The following is a 15,292-nucleotide window of genomic DNA, read 5'->3' on the forward strand; positions in this document are numbered from 1 at the left end:
GCGACCCCATGAATCGCAGCATGCCAGGCCTCCCTGTCGAGGGCAGGAAAGAGTTTTATGGAACCTAGCTGTTCAGCTTCACTAAGGGCAGGAACCAGGAACCAAGGCAGGTCACTTTCTGTCTCCTCTCTGTTTTCTTCTCTCCCTCTCTAATGGTCTTTCCTCTTTGCTTTCCTTTGAGTCAGCTCCTACTCTCTTAAGTGTATGTGAAAACAGCTACTCCAGGCAATCCAGTATACTCAACAAAGAAGAAATTGTTCCCCAAGTCTTGGGCTAGAAACCCCTTGGGGAGCACGTGATGGGCCAAACCAGGCAGAGGTGTCCCCTGTCTAGCAATGACTGGGGTCAGAGATGGGGTGCTGGCATGATGAGAGGCTGGGGAGAAGACACTTTGCTGGAGAAATGTTGGGTGTCGCCAGGTCAGTGAGAGAGCTTCTCCAGGGAGCTAAGGCCCAAATCATGCACTCACTGACTCTGCAGATACTACCAAGGTCAGTGGTAGGTGCTGTGTTGCATGCTGGGGACACATCAGTGACTAAGACACATTCTTCTCTCATAGCAGCTCCAGTCTAGTGGAGGAGGCAGACAAGGTGCCAGTAACTACACATACTATGATACAATTCCAAGCATGATAAGTACCATGAAAGAAAGTTGTGAGGTATGAGTAGGACACATGAATATTCATCTGATTCTATCTGTGGCACTAGGGGCAGCCTCTAGAGGAAGAGATAACTTAGATGGGAGGATTGGGCAGCGTAAAGAGGGGAAGGGAGAGTGTTCTACACCAAGGGACAAAGGCCTTGAGATAGGAAAGAGCTTGGTGAGTTGGAAAACCCAAAAGAGGTCCAGTAACACTGGACCAAAAAAGGGCCTTAATGCAGGATATGTAAAGCAAGTGCTCCTTTCCTGCTACCCTCACTAGCACCTCTTCTCCCCCAACCATCTTCTCTTCTGCACCTGTGATGTATGTGTTGTATTTGGTTATACACAATAGAAAAAGCCCAAACAAGAGGTAAATGTTTGATTCTCTGGCTCATAAAAATAGCCTAGTGGTAACAAGTCCAGGCTGTTTTGGCAGCTTTAGGAAGCACTTAGAGACCTAAGAACCATCCATTTTGAAGGAGTGGCCCTTATCCTCATATCCCAAGATGGCTACTGGAGCACCAGTCATCACATCCAAGTTCCAGGGAGCTGGACAGTGGGAAGGAAGAAGAGTTTTCACTTGCTTTACATCTCATTGACCAGAATTTATTCACACAACTTCATCTAGATGCAAAGGAGTGTGGGAGGCATAGTAATTATTCTGAGTGATGAAGCCTCCAAGTCAGAATCGGAGTTCTCTTGCTAATCAAGATTGGGAGACTGGCTGTAAGGAGACACAATGGCAGCAGTGCTTCAGAGCTACTTACAGCACTGACCTCAGCCTTTTCCTCTCTGCAGACCCTGCTGAAGGTCGTGTATGTGGAGAACGACATCCAGCACCTGCAGGACATGTCACACTTCCCTGACCGGGGGAGCGAGAATGCGATGCTCGTGGACGTGAAAGCTGGTGTTCGAGTCATGCAGGTCAGTCCTGATGGCCAACACTTGGCTTCAGGCGACCGAAGTGGAAATCTGAGGCAAGTGGGCCCTGGCGGTGTCTACTGCACACCTCCCAGCTTGGGCTTGGGTGCTCAGGGCAGTGGGGAGGAGCCCTGGCCTTGGCACCTCCAGCTGCCCATTGGGAATGAGGGAGTGTGGGTAGCAGCCTGGTAGCCAGCCCGCCCTGGGAACATAAGTTGAGAAGGGGCTTCCAGAAGGGCTGGCTCCCAGTATATCAGAGTAGCTACCTAGGGACTGGGCCATGTGAACTTTGCCTGCCGAGTGGACAGGCACACTTGCATGACTCCAGAGCAGGGTCACACCTTCTTGGCCCCATGGCACCACTCCTAAACCCTCAGAGAAGATGCCAGCTGGAGCTGGGGGTGCTAGGAGAGGGGTCGGAGGATGGGACATCTGAGGGCTCCGGCTGTTTACCACCCTGCAGAGGTTTTTCAAGATGTGACAGGCCTGATAGGTGCTGCCAGAATATGAGCCCTGTCACAGGAATCAGGTGTGACATGAAAGGGTACAGCAGTGACAGCCTGGGTGCTGGTCTCTGGCGGGATGGAAGGGACCAGGGCCGCTGGAGACCGTGCACCCCATGAAGGGGCAGCCGCCACGCAGCGCCAGCAGACAGGCTCCACGTTGTCACATATGCCGTCATCCAAGAACGACAGAAAAAAACTTCCTGTGCAGATTTTTTCCTGTGAAATTCTATGGTTTTTAAATGTTAGCAGCTGTTTCGATGTCAGTCGCTGATGAGGCAAACCGAGCAGGTCAGGGGGCTGCTCCGGTTGACAGCATCCTGGTGTGAATGGCGGAAAACAGTAAGGAGAGCTAGGCATCACGGGCTTCTCCCAGGCCGGCCGCCGGCCTGCGCGCCATGGGTACAGACTGATTCAGTCCTCTCGGCGACCCTCCGGTGTCAGTGCTGCCATTCACACCACTTCCAGATGGAAAGAAGGGCTGAGTGGCCGGGCTGCGATCACACGGGTAGAGAACGGAGGAGCTGGGATGGCCATTTCTTATAAGTCCCGGGTGACCTGTTCTCTGATTTCATTTGGCAAGAATATGAGGAAAGTCTGGATTTGAGACCCTTTTAGAATGTATGGATGTGAGAGTTGGATTGTGAAGAAGGCTGAGCGCCAAAGAATTGATGCTTTTGAACTGTGATGTTGGAGAGGACTCTTGAGAGTCCCTTGGACTGCAAGGAGATCCAACCAGTCCATTCTGAAGGAGATCAACCCTGGGATTTCTTTGGAAGGAATGATGCTAAAGCTGAAACTCCAGTACTTTGGCCACTTGATGCGAAGAGTTGACTCATTGGAAAGACTCTGATGCTGGGAGGGATTGTGGGCAGGAGGAGAAGGGGACGACAGAGGATGAGATGGCTGGATGGCATCACGGACTCGATGGATGTGAGTCGGAGTTGGTGATGGACAAGGAGGCCTGGCATGCTGCGATTCATGGGGTCTCAAAGAGTCAGACACGACTCAGCGACTGAACTGAACTGAAGAATGAGAGGGAGTTCCCTGGCAGTCCAGTGGTTAGGACCAGGCTTTCACTGCCAAGGGCCCGAGTTCAATCCCTGGTCAGGGAACTAAGACCCTGCAAGCCCTGGGGTATGGCCAAAACAGTTAGAATCAAATGGTCCCACCTGGGGAACTTCTCTGGTGGGCCAGTGGCTAAGACTCTGCTCTTCCAATGCAGGGGACTTGGGTTTAGTCCCTAGTCAGAGAACTAGATCCCACATCTACAGCTAAGAGTTTGTGTGCCATAAGTAAGACCAGGCACACCCAAATAAATAAATATATATATTTCAAATGTTCCCACCTGAGACCTCCATGGCAGTCCAGTTGTTTGGACTCTGTGCTTTCACTGCCAAAGGCCCAGGTTTAATCCCTGGTCAGGTAACTAAGATTCCACAAGCCATACAGCGTGGCCAAAAACCAAAAGCAAAACAGGCAACAAAAATGTTCCCACCCATAGGGCCTATCTTTGAGTATGACCTCTGACCCCTGCCCCACCCCCAGTGATCAACTCTGATAATAGCCCTCCCCTAACCCTTGTTTCCCCAGGGACCATCCTAGATGTTAACCCATGGAACCACAAGGGGCGGGGTGCCTGCTGAGGTGCCCCCAAGCTTGGGAGCTCTCTGGGTACCGAGAATGGTCAGGCACCTGTAGGCTAGTTGGCCAGGGCAGGGTATTCTCTATGTCCCCCGCCTGGCTGCTCTGACCTTCTCTAGTAGCAGAGCACCTGGGGCTGAGGCCTGGGGCAGTGGACAGGGTACAGCAGGCAGTGTGTGTCTCCCAGGATCCACGAGCTGCACTTCATGGATGAGCTGGTCAAGGTGGAGGCCCACGATGCTGAGGTGCTATGCCTGGAGTACTCTAAGCCGGAGACAGGTGAGCCTGCGGTGGGGGCACGGCCTGCCTGGCAGAGCCCCCGGGAGGGGCAGTTGGTGTCTGGTGGGACTGTGAATGACAGCTAGGGCTTCTGCATTTAATAAGAGTTCCTGTTGCCAGGCCCTGCGACCAGGGTGGCTGGGACTCCTGAAAGCAAGACCCAGCAGGCAGGACTTGACCTGCTTACCCTGGTCCCCAGCACCCTAAACAGTGCTCAGGCTAAAGAGGTCAAGGTTAATGAGTAAATGGATGGATGAGCTCCTTCTCTGCTGGAAAAGATCGATCAGTAGTCAAACATACTCTTTTGAAAAAGTTTGATGCTTATAGAAAATTTACAAGAATGTTATCGTGAACACCTGTAGATTCTTCACAACTCCCCAGGTTTTTTCTTTAAATCCTATCTGACCCTGTGAATAGGCATATGACATTATCTGCTTCCCCTCTCTCCTTTTCTCTCGATTTGTGCATGTGTGTGTATATACACATTCATGACAAAATAATGCCATGTATATAATTTTTTCTTTTTTAAAAAAAGTAATTTTATTTATTTATTTTTGGTTGTGCTGGGTCTTCATTGCTGCTTGAGCTTTTCTCTAGTTTCGGCGAAGGGGGCTCATCTCTCGTCACGGTACATGGGCTTCGCGTTGCAGTGGCTTCCCTTGTTTCAGAGCACGGGCTCGCGGGTGTGTGGACTTCAGTAGTTGCGGCACGTGGGCTCAGTAGTCGCGGCTCCCAAGCTCTGGAGCAAGGGCGCAGTAGTTGCGGTGCACGGGGTTAGTTGCTCCATAGCACGCAGGATCTCCTCAGACCAAGGATCGAACCCATGTCTCTTGTATTGGCAGGCAGGTTCTTTACCACTGAGCCACCAGGGAAGCCCTGTTTTTTTTTCTTTTGCTAAACCACTTGGCAAAGGCGAAGTTGCTCAGTCGTGTCCGACTCTGTGACCCCGTGGACTGTAGCCCACCAGGCTCCTCCATTCATGGAATTTTCTAGGCAAGACCACTTGAGAGGAAGTTAAAACTACTTGAGAGGAAGGCATGCTGTCCTTTCACTCTTAAATGCTTCTGTGAGCATTTCCTAGCAATGGGAACATCTATTTACCTCACCACAGTGCACTTGTCCAATGCACATCTTATCAAATCTGTCATCTGTCTTGGGCTTTTTTTTTTTTTCTTTTAGCCGTGCTGGGTCTTTGCTGCAGAGCACTGGTTTCTCTAGTTGCTTCTCTAGTTGCAGCACTCAAGGCATGTGGGATCTTAGCTCCTCAACCCTTGTTCCCTGCATTGGAATCGAACCCTTGTTCCCTGCATTGGAAGGCAGAGTCTTGACCACTGACTCACCAGAGCAGTCCGTATCTCGAGCCTATTCCCATTGTGCCAGCTTTCCCAGGGTTGTCTTTTGCAGCGCCTTTGTCTTTCCAGTCCAGGTTCACCCTTTAGTTGTCGTGGCCCTTTTGTCACCTTTGATCTGGAGCTGACTTGGGGCTTATTTCCACAGCCTCATTTAGTTTGTCTTGATGACTTTGTCTTTCTTCAGCATACAGACCAATCATCTTATAGGATTTCCTTCCATTTGGATTTGTTTGTTTTCCTCATGTTTTGATTCTGATGATACCTTTTTGACAGGACTATAATGCTGATGAAGTTATGTACTGAGGAGGTTAATATTCTTTCTCATGCTCTTCTTCTCTCCTTCCTTCTCAGTACTCTGTTCTGCCAAATTTCCTCTGCATTTCTTTTCATCCAGTACACCTCTCCTGAGCTCCCCTCCACCTCAGATCACATGTTAGGCCTTAGACCTAGCAGGTGCCCAGGGTAGGCACCATTTGAGGGGGCCAGCACGAAGGTCCAGTGTCTGAAGGCAGGGTGGCAGCAGATGGTCAGTAGGGCCTACATGAGGCTCATGAAGCCAGAGTGCAAAGAGTGAGGGGGTGGGTGGAGTTTTGGAGAGGCTGAGAAGTTGGCAGGGCCTCCCATGGCTGCCAGTAGCTAGACTGGGTAGGAAGGTATGCTGGGCTTTACTGAAGTGTCTGATATGGACGCAGGTGGAGGAGTGTCCATGTGTACATCAGGATTCATCCTGCACGACCTGGTGACGAAGGATGTAGAATGCCAGGGTCTGGGGCAAATTGGCTGCAGTTAGGAATCCAGAGGTCCCCTTCCTCAAGGCCAGGAAAGCTTGGTCACGCTGCTGTCTGAGAGGCCAAGCCATCAAGCGGTCCCCGGGGAACCCAGGACCTCCCTCTCACCCACAGGGCTGACTTTGCTGGCCTCGGCCAGTCGGGACCGACTGATCCACGTGCTGAACGTGGAGAAGAACTACAACCTGGAGCAGACCTTGGATGACCACTCCTCATCCATCACGGCCATCAAGTTCGCTGGTAAGCCCCTGCCTTCTGCATCCTGTGCCTCATTCAGTGGGCTCCTTTGGCTGCACATAACAGCAGAGCCCCCTTCAGCTTAGAGGAAAAAGGGAGCAGCAACATCGGATTCAAGCCCGGCTGGATCCAAAGGTTGAATGTTTTTTTTTATTTTATCATTTATTTAGTTGGCTGTGCTGGGTCTTAGTTGTGGTGCTCAGGATCTTCCATCTTTGTTGCAGCATGCAGGATCTTTAGTTGTGGCATGAGAACTCTTAGTGTGGGATCTAGTTCCCAGACCAGGGATTGAACCTGGGCCCCTTGTATTGGGAGCACAGAGTCTTAACCACTGGACCACCAGGGAAGTCCCCCAAAGGCTGAATTTTTTTAAGTTATCCAGACTGTCTCCCTCTGTCAGCTGTGCCTCTCTGGGGTGGACAGGGTCTCAGTCGTTCCCATGCTGCTGGAAAGACACTTCCCCTCTTCGTATCACTTTGGCAGAAATTGAGAGCTGACTTTCCTGGTGCTGACTTGAGGCGCCACCCCTTTCCAGGACAATTATTGGTGCCAGAGCTTTGGAGTATCCTCTTAGGCTGGGTCTGACTCCCGTTTCTCTAGCTCCCACCCGCCTTCACCTCTGATCCAGGAGCACTGACATTAGGCGAGTGCCCCAAAAGGAAGTCAGAATGCCAATCCAGGATGGGATGGGTGCTGGGGACCTTGGCAGAAAAATGGGTGACAGTGACAATTACTGGAGGCTAATTCTGTGCTGGGTGATGACCCTTGTGCTGTCCCAGCAGTTACCCCGCTTGACAGCCAGAGTCACACAGCGAGTATTTTGCAGAAGGCTGTCTTCCTTCAAAGCCCTCACTCAAACAGGCAATTGAAGGGATCCCTCCAAGACTGCAAAGATTCAGTTTGGAGATCCCTGGCCCTAAGGGATTCCAAGAGGAGGGGAAGCAGGCCCTTGTAGGAGTTTAAATGATCAGAACCCAAAACATATTCAAAACTATATTCAAGAAGAATCCATCTATGGAGAGAATACATCCCTGTGCTCCATGTTCTTGACTAGGAAGAGTTTTGTACATATAATCTTGTGGCTGAGAATGTATCCCTTGGTCTTCCCCACTTTCTGCCCTGTCTCTGTCTAAGGTGGGTGGGAGCTGAGCAAAAAGAGGTTAACAGTGTTTGCTGTGTTGTGATGTGTGTGTGTGTGTGTGTGTGTGTGTGTGTATGTACAGTCGCTCAGTCATGTCGAGCTCTTTGCGACCCCATGGACTATAACCTGCCAGGCTCCTCTGTCCCTGGAATTTTCCAGGCAAGTATAATGGAGTGGGTTGCCATTTCCTATTCCAGGGAATCTTCCTGACCCAGGGATCAAACCTGCATCTCTTTGTAAGGACCTAACAAATGCTGATCAGCTCAACTTTCTCAGACAGCCTTAAAAAAACTGTTTAGACCATCCCATTCCACAGGGGAGAGGTAGGTAGAATAGATCAGTAAACCTTGTGCTGTGCCCAGCAGTGACCTTAACTTTAATGAATGGTCTAAATCCAAGAGAGGTGACAACTAGCCAAGAGGGTGACCCACGAGTCGGTCCTTCTGACAGTGTGGACCTCTGTTAAAGCCCCAGGCGGTGTGAGAGGATGGGCATCCTAAACCCAGCTCCTGTGAGCCCTGCTCTGGCTGAGCTGGCTCACCTGGGCTTTGTGCTCGAAACATTGATGATTTGTATTAACTGGGCACCAGCCAACCGGAAACTTTCTGAAGCTACCCAGCTAAAGAATGTCAGTCTTTGAACTCTCTTCTTTGAATCATATATTCCAAAAAGTGAACAGAAAATCTGTGAATAGTTTACAGCATAATACAATGAATATCCACATCAAAGTTCAAAGTCGGTAGGCCTGAACTAGACACACCCCTTGTTTTTAGCTAGAGATTGTTCTGATTGATCCTGGTCCTAATCTTGCTAAACACGTGGAGTCTCCACCCCAGTTTAGGAAGCAAAACATTACCAGTAACTTCCAGGCCCTCTCTGGGTTCCTCCCACACACAGGGCTCTCTCCCGTCTAAGACCAGTGACTCCCACTTGAGTAACATCTTAGCTTGTAATGTCAGGCCTGGGAGCTTGCAAATGTCCTGTCACGAAGGAGCAGCATCCATTGTACCAAGGCTCTACATGTTTTATATTCGTTCTGTCTTTTCATCATCACCACAACTCTGTGAGGTAGTTGTGCTCTGATTATTCCTCTTCTATAAAGAGAGAAGCCTAAAAGCAAGAACATCGATAGTACCTACCAGGTGGCAGCCACTGTCCCAGGGGCTTCAGTGCCACTCCACGGGGCAGTGGCTGACACAGGCTCATTGAACAGACAGGAAGCTGAGGCTTGGAAGAGAAAGCTTGGCTTCCGAGCACAGTGTGTAATAACCAGAGGATGCCTGGATCAGCCCTGGCCTGGTCCTGACTCTCTGCACCCTGGGACAAGGACTGTGTAACTCTGAGCCCCTGGGTTCACATTTGCAAAAATGTGGCTGGTGACAGTCAGGAGGGGGAGGCTTAAGTGGCATAGGGCTTGGCCTGGGATCTATGTGGATTTTTTTCTTTTTTGGCTGTGCCACACGGCTTGTGAGATCTTAGTTCCCTGACCAGGGACTGAACCCAAGTCCCCTGCAGTGGAAACGTGGAGTCCTAACCACTGGACCGCCAAGGGAGTCCCTGTACGGATATTCTGATCATTCTTTTTTATATTATTATTTGTGGCTGAGCTGGGTCTTCATTGCTATGCGGGCTTTCTCTAGTTGCAGCAATTGGTGGCTACTCTTCCCTGTGACACACAGCCTTCTTAGTGTGGTGGCTTCCCTTGGTGCGGGGCACGGGCTCTAGAGTGCATGGGCATCGTTAGTTGTGACGCACTGGCATCAGTAGTTGTGGCGGATGGGCTTAGTTGCATGTGAAATCTTCCTGGACCAGGGATCAAATCCATGTCCCCTGCATTGGCAGGCAGATTATTACCCACTGGACCACCGGGGAAGTCCTTCTGATCATTCTTGATGGCATGAGCCTCCCGGCAGTCTGCCTGTCTCCTCTTGCTGCCTGCTTCAGTCACGTCTCCACTCTGTGGCTTGAGTCACTTTTCCGAATCCCAGATTAAGCCTGGTGCCCCTGCTATACCCTGGCCTGTTTCCCTGTATGCTCTTGCTCTGCAGAGGCCTGCCTTGCCCACTGCACCGTCCGTACACCTTCATGCACATGGCTCACAGCTTACAGAGTCCTCCCACCTGCCAGCACTCCTGTCACCTCCTCCAGGAAGCCCTCTGTGATGCCCAGCAGAGTTCCCTTATAGTAGGGTTCCCTAGCTAGGATCCCTAGCCCTAGTCGGGCTCAGAAGGGCCCAGCCCTACCTCATGATGGCCTCCTCCTCCAGGCAACAGAGACATCCAGATGATCAGCTGTGGCGCCGACAAGAGCATCTACTTCCGCAGTGCCCAGCGGGTAGAGTGGGGTGGCCTCCTTGGGGGCTGGATGTGGGGGCTCCTCGGGGGTGTCCTCTGAAAACCCCATCTGCCTTGCCAGGCCTCGGATGGACTGCACTTTGTCCGTACCCACCACGTAGCTGAGAAGACTACCTTGTATGACATGGACATCGACATTACCCAGAAGTACGTGGCCGTGGCCTGCCAGGACCGCAATGTGAGGTGAGGAGCTGCCCTCGGCGGCTCAGTTGGCCTGGCCTTGGCTGGTCTCTGGGCAGGGCCTTTGTGGGTCTGTCTTCTCATGAGTTTTCCTCCCCTGCCCATCAGTCCCTGAGAAGCTGGGTGGAGTGGAGGGACCCAGTGGGTGTTTCTTAGGAGCTGGGCTCACCCAGGCCTTGTCTCCAGGTCAACAGTGGGTTCCCTGGCTCTCAGGAGCCTGCATGGGGTAACCAAGAGGTGCTGGCATGGCTCATAAACCATTCACCCTCGTTTCTTGAGTACCTGTCTGCGGGGAAGAGAGAGGGAGTCCCTAGCCCTGCCTCCGTGGAGTGCAGGGGAGGACAGACAGATAGTGACAGCATGGAGTGGTCAGGGCCGGGATGAGGAGAGCCCAAAGGCTTTGGGGGACCCTGGGAGGACATCCATCCCACCTGGGGCTCAAGCAGGGCTCACAGGAAGGGATATCTGAGCTTAGACTGGGAAGGATATGGAGGAATGAGCATGTCCTAAGAGATTCTCCATCTCCTACATTTGCTTACTCAAAATTGGGTGCCAGACATAACCTCCGTGACCTCAGCCTGAGACAGGGTCCCATTCCCTGATACAAGGTTTCAATCTCAGCAGCGGAGGAAAAGAGGTACTGGGGGCTTCCCAGGGAGAGGAGGGCAGCAGGCAAGGTTGGAACAAGAAGGGGTGTGGGTGGGGCCGCGTTAGCCACTCCTGCCCTCCCCTTCCAGAGTCTACAACACCGTGAACGGGAAGCAGAAGAAGTGCTACAAGGGCTCCCAGGGTGACGAGGGGTCCCTGCTGAAGGTGAGGAACTGGGGCCCTGGCTGCAGCCACCGCCAGACACACACACACACCCCTGGCTATTTCCTGCCCTGTGGAGCCATCTGAAATATGGGTCCTCCTTGGCATGGGATCAATGGATCACATGCTGGCCAGCATCCACTCAGGCCTGGCTGACTAAGGATGCTTAGGAGCCAGGAGTGGCCCCAGCAGCTCTACATTTATTTACTGAATCCTTCCCCAAGTGGGGGTGGCCCTGGTAGCTCAGCTGGTAAATAATCTGCCTGCAATACAGGAGACCCTGCTTTGATTTCTGGGTTGGGAAGATCCGTTGGAGAAGGGATAGGCTACCCACTCCAGTATTCTTGGGTTTCCCTGGTGGCTCAGCTGGTAAAGAATCCTCCTGCAATGCAGGAGACCTGGGTTCGATCCCTGGGTTGGGAAGATCCCCTGGAGAAGGGAACGGCTACCCACTCCAGTATTCTGGCCTGGAGAATACCATGGACTCTATAGTCCATGGGGTCGTAAAGAGTCAGACACAACTGAGCCACTTTCTTTCACTTTCCCCAAGTGAGGACATTTAAGTGGCAATAGAGTGGCAATAGAGTGTGGTGGGAAAAATCAGAGAGGTCTGGGGTCCCTCTTCAAATTTCCCCCCGGCCTGTGTTATCCAGAATGAGGTGGGAACCTTCTCAAGAGTCTCTGGACTAGGGGAGTTATTATATCCAGAGTCAGATCCTCTTAAAGTTCTGCCTCGGGCTGTCTGTGACCTTGGGTAAATGTCATCTCCTCTCAATCCTATTTCATCATCTCTAAAATGCAAATAAAAATAGCCTCTATAGGAACCTCTCCAGAGGTCCAAAAGCTAAGACTTCGCCTTCCAGTGCAGGGGGTAGGTTCAGTCCCTGGTTAGAGAGCTAAGATCCTACACGTCTCAGGGCCAAAAAACCAAAACATAAAATAGAAGCAATATTGTAACAAATTTAATTAGGATTAAAAAAAAATTTTTTTTTTTAAGCCTCTACCACAGGGGTCTGTGGGGGAAATAAATCCACATACAAACAGTACTTAGCACAGGGCCTGGCCGCCATTAGTACCATTGTGGTGGTTGTTAATTTCTTTACCTGTGAAATGGGGACAGGAGCTTCTACCTACCATGGGGTGTGTCGTGAGGCTAACTTGGGATGAGTCCACGTACCTAGCACCCAGCACAAGGGGGTCCTTGGTCAGTGGGGCTGTGATATTGAGACGCCAGCCTCTGGGAAGAAGGAGGCCACTCCAGTGTCACGTGGGCGCTCTTCTCGGCAGGTCCACGTGGACCCCTCCGGCACCTTCCTGGCCACGAGCTGCTCTGACAAAAGCATCTCAGTGATTGACTTCTACTCAGGCGAGTGTGTTGCCAAGATGTTTGGCCATTCAGGTGGGTGTGCCCCTCTGCCTGGGACCCCTTCCCACCTGCCCTCACTCAGCCTTCTAGCTCAGAAGGCCAGTGCAGGACTTCCTTGGTGGTCCAGTAGTTAAGACTCCCTGTTCCCAATGCTGAGGGCCTGGGTTCGATCCCTGGTTGGGGAGCTAGATCCCACATGCTGCAGCGAAGACCCAGAGCAGTCAAATAAATAAGTGAAAAAGACCAATGCAGCTTCTCTGCTCTACTTGCAGAAATTGTCACCGGCATGAAGTTCACCTATGATTGCCGTCACTTGATCACCGTGTCCGGAGACAGGTGGGAAAGGCCTGGAGGCTGTCCGGCAGGGCCTCCCCCTGGGAGAGGGTGAGACCTATCCTATGGGGAGAGCCAGGGCTCAGACACTAGAGCCTGGTGCCCACAGCTGGAACTCTGAGCGTGCCAGCTTACTCTCGCCAGACAGTGTGCCAAGCCCTGAGTTCAAATCTAGATCTGCTTACTTGTGACCCTGAGCAGGTCATTTCCCCTTTCTGAACCTCTGTAAGAGAGAGATGAGCCTGAGACTTCCCTGGTGGTCCAGTGGTTAAGACTTCAAGCTTCCATGGCAGGGGGCAGGGGGTTCGATCCCTATTCAGAGAACTAATATCCTGCATGCTGCATGGTGGGGCCAAAAAAAGAGAGAGAGATGACCGCGTCCACCTTGAGAATCATAGGTGAGAGTCAAATGAGATGACATGTGTCAGTTCCTTAGCACCTGGTTGGTGTCCTAGGGCGTCCCTTTTGTCACTCTGTTCAATTTATTACCCTCTCTCACGGATGTCTTCTGTGGGTCTTGAGGTCTTCAGAGCAGCCTTGGTTTACTACGGGGCCCTGGACCCCACCAGGGTGTAGACCTGCGCTGAGCTGATGGGAGCTATTTTCCAGGCCAGGGAGTAGGGGCTTGGCTATGGTGACGCAGGTGGGTTAGATGACTTCTGTATTCACCGTTCCTCCTCCTTCCACATCTCTCCTTGGCCTCTGCAGCTGTGTCTTCATCTGGCACCTGGGCCCTGAGATCACCAACTGCATGAAGCAGCACTTGCTGGAGATCGACCACGGGGAGCAGCAGCAGCAGAACACGAAGGATGGCACATGGAGCGGCCACCCCAGGTCCTGGCAGCCTCCTATCCATTCACCAGAGGGCTGTCTTCTTGCCCCGGCCCCCGTGGGGAATGAGGCTGCGGACACAGGCAGGGCCCGGACAGCCCCAGGCCCCAGACCCTGCCCGTTGTGCTCTCAGGGCCTCGAAGAGGAGATGAACTTTGTGGGGTGTTGGTTTTTGTTTTCATTTATTGGGGTATAGTTGTTTTACCATGTTGCGTTAGCTTCTGTTATATAGTGGAAGTGAATCAGCTATATTTTTGCATGTATTCTCTGGGAAATGGACTTTGAATACAAAGTTACAGTAACACACATGAGGAGGGCTTTGAAGTGTAAAAGCACAAGTGCTAGGAGAGCCTGTGAGCACTCTGGTGCGGAGCCCTCAGGGCTGTGGGGACTAGAGGAGGCCCCCGACCCAGCCCTTGGTGCAGAGGGAGGAGGTCAGGGAAGGGTCCAGGAGAGCAGAGATGTCTTCTTAATCTTTAAATGGAAGTTGTTCTTTCACTTATACCCCTGAGTTTCCTAAACCTATTTCTTACGTCTTTAAGTTCCAAGACCAGTTTTATTTGGAGTGAATTCCTATTCTGGTCTTTGATTTGGGATTTTGGTTTGGAAGTTTCGCTTGGAGTGGGAGGTGTTAAATTTTCTTCTCTCCTGTCCCTGGAGCTGTCCCTGTCTCTCTCTCTTTCTTTTTATTTATTTATTTACTTATTTTTGGCTGCTCTGGGTCTTCATTGTTGCACACGGGCTTTCTCTAGTTGTGGTGAACTGGGGATGCTCTTCCTTGCGGTGCACACGGCTTTTCATTGCAGTGGCATCTCCTGTTGCCGGGCACAGGCTCTAGGTGTGTGGGTTTCAGTAGTTGGTGGTGCACAGGCTTAGTTGCCCCACAGCATAGGGGATCTTCCCAGACTGGAATCCCTGTCCCCTGCATTGGCAGGTGGATTCTTAACCACTGGACCACCAGGGAAGCCCTTTCTCTCTGTCTTGAGGCTTTGCCTTTGCCTCCCCCTGGGAACCAGGCCTGACAGAGCCTCACTTTCTGCAGTCATCTTGAGGTGGTGCAGATCTAGGCACCAAGGGAGTGGACAGCTCTTCGGCCCTCATTGCTAACCCTGCTTTTTGGAACAGGAGCCAGCAGCTCAGGACTCATGCCCTACCATCTGCTTTGCTTTCTATTCCATTGCTGTGGGCCTTGAAGAGTTTGTCTTATTTTTTGAGCCCAACCTTTGTTGTTTCTAGTTGCTAAGTCATGTCCAACTCTTTTGCGACCCCATGGACTGTAACCCGCCAGTCTCCTCTGTCCATGGAATTTTCCTGGCAAGAATACTGGCGTGGGTTGCCATTTCCTTCTCCAGGCCAGCCTTTGTTACATGTCATTTATTGTGACAGTATGTTTCTAGCAGAGGGGTTGTAGCAGGTGAGATCTCCCAGCCCTGTGTTGACCAGAAGCCAAGAGTGTGTTCTTACGGACCCAGCCCTAGGCAGGTCCCCTCTCCCCACCCCATTTACTTGTGTTTCTCTCCTGCCATCCTTTTTCTTGTCTTCAGACAGGAGATATATGCATCCGTGCCTAGTGAGATTTGCTCCCTGAGCCCTGGAGAGCAGACGGAGGATGAGCTGGAGGAAGAATGTGAATCTGAAGAGTTGCTGAAGACCCCATCCAAGGAGAGCTTGGATCCAGGTTGGGAAAGGGGCCCTATTTTGAACTCTCAGCAGAGGGATCATTGCTGGGTTTTGGCCACTACTTTCACAGCCTGACACATATTGAAACTCAATAATCACATCAGTCAGGACTCTTTCAGGGTCATAGCAACTAGACTCTCACTGGCTTAATTTAGAAAGAGGATTTATTGGTTCCTGTAATGGAAACTTTGAGAGTATGGGTTCAGGCCTGGCTGGATCCTGGTAGTCAGG

The 15,292-nt window shown here is 51.6% G+C and overlaps 1 protein-coding gene across 1 annotated transcript in view; it reads left to right on the top strand.

The window, feature by feature from the left end:
- WDR62 (WD repeat domain 62) overlaps positions 1-15,292 on the top strand; it is a 51,270-nt gene that overhangs the window by 24,723 nt on the left and 11,255 nt on the right. The window contains exons 11-20 of the mRNA XM_005692514.3: positions 1,441-1,619; positions 3,898-3,989; positions 6,244-6,369; positions 9,774-9,841; positions 9,923-10,044; positions 10,779-10,854; positions 12,139-12,250; positions 12,490-12,553; positions 13,259-13,384; positions 14,926-15,059. Of these exons, the coding sequence (XP_005692571.3) occupies positions 1,441-1,619; positions 3,898-3,989; positions 6,244-6,369; positions 9,774-9,841; positions 9,923-10,044; positions 10,779-10,854; positions 12,139-12,250; positions 12,490-12,553; positions 13,259-13,384; positions 14,926-15,059 (1,099 nt within the window). The remainder of the gene's footprint in view (positions 1-1,440; positions 1,620-3,897; positions 3,990-6,243; positions 6,370-9,773; positions 9,842-9,922; positions 10,045-10,778; positions 10,855-12,138; positions 12,251-12,489; positions 12,554-13,258; positions 13,385-14,925; positions 15,060-15,292) is intronic.

This window comes from Capra hircus, chromosome 18 (assembly GCF_001704415.2).
Source record: "Capra hircus breed San Clemente chromosome 18, ASM170441v1, whole genome shotgun sequence".
Taxonomy (NCBI): domain Eukaryota; kingdom Metazoa; phylum Chordata; class Mammalia; order Artiodactyla; family Bovidae; genus Capra; species Capra hircus.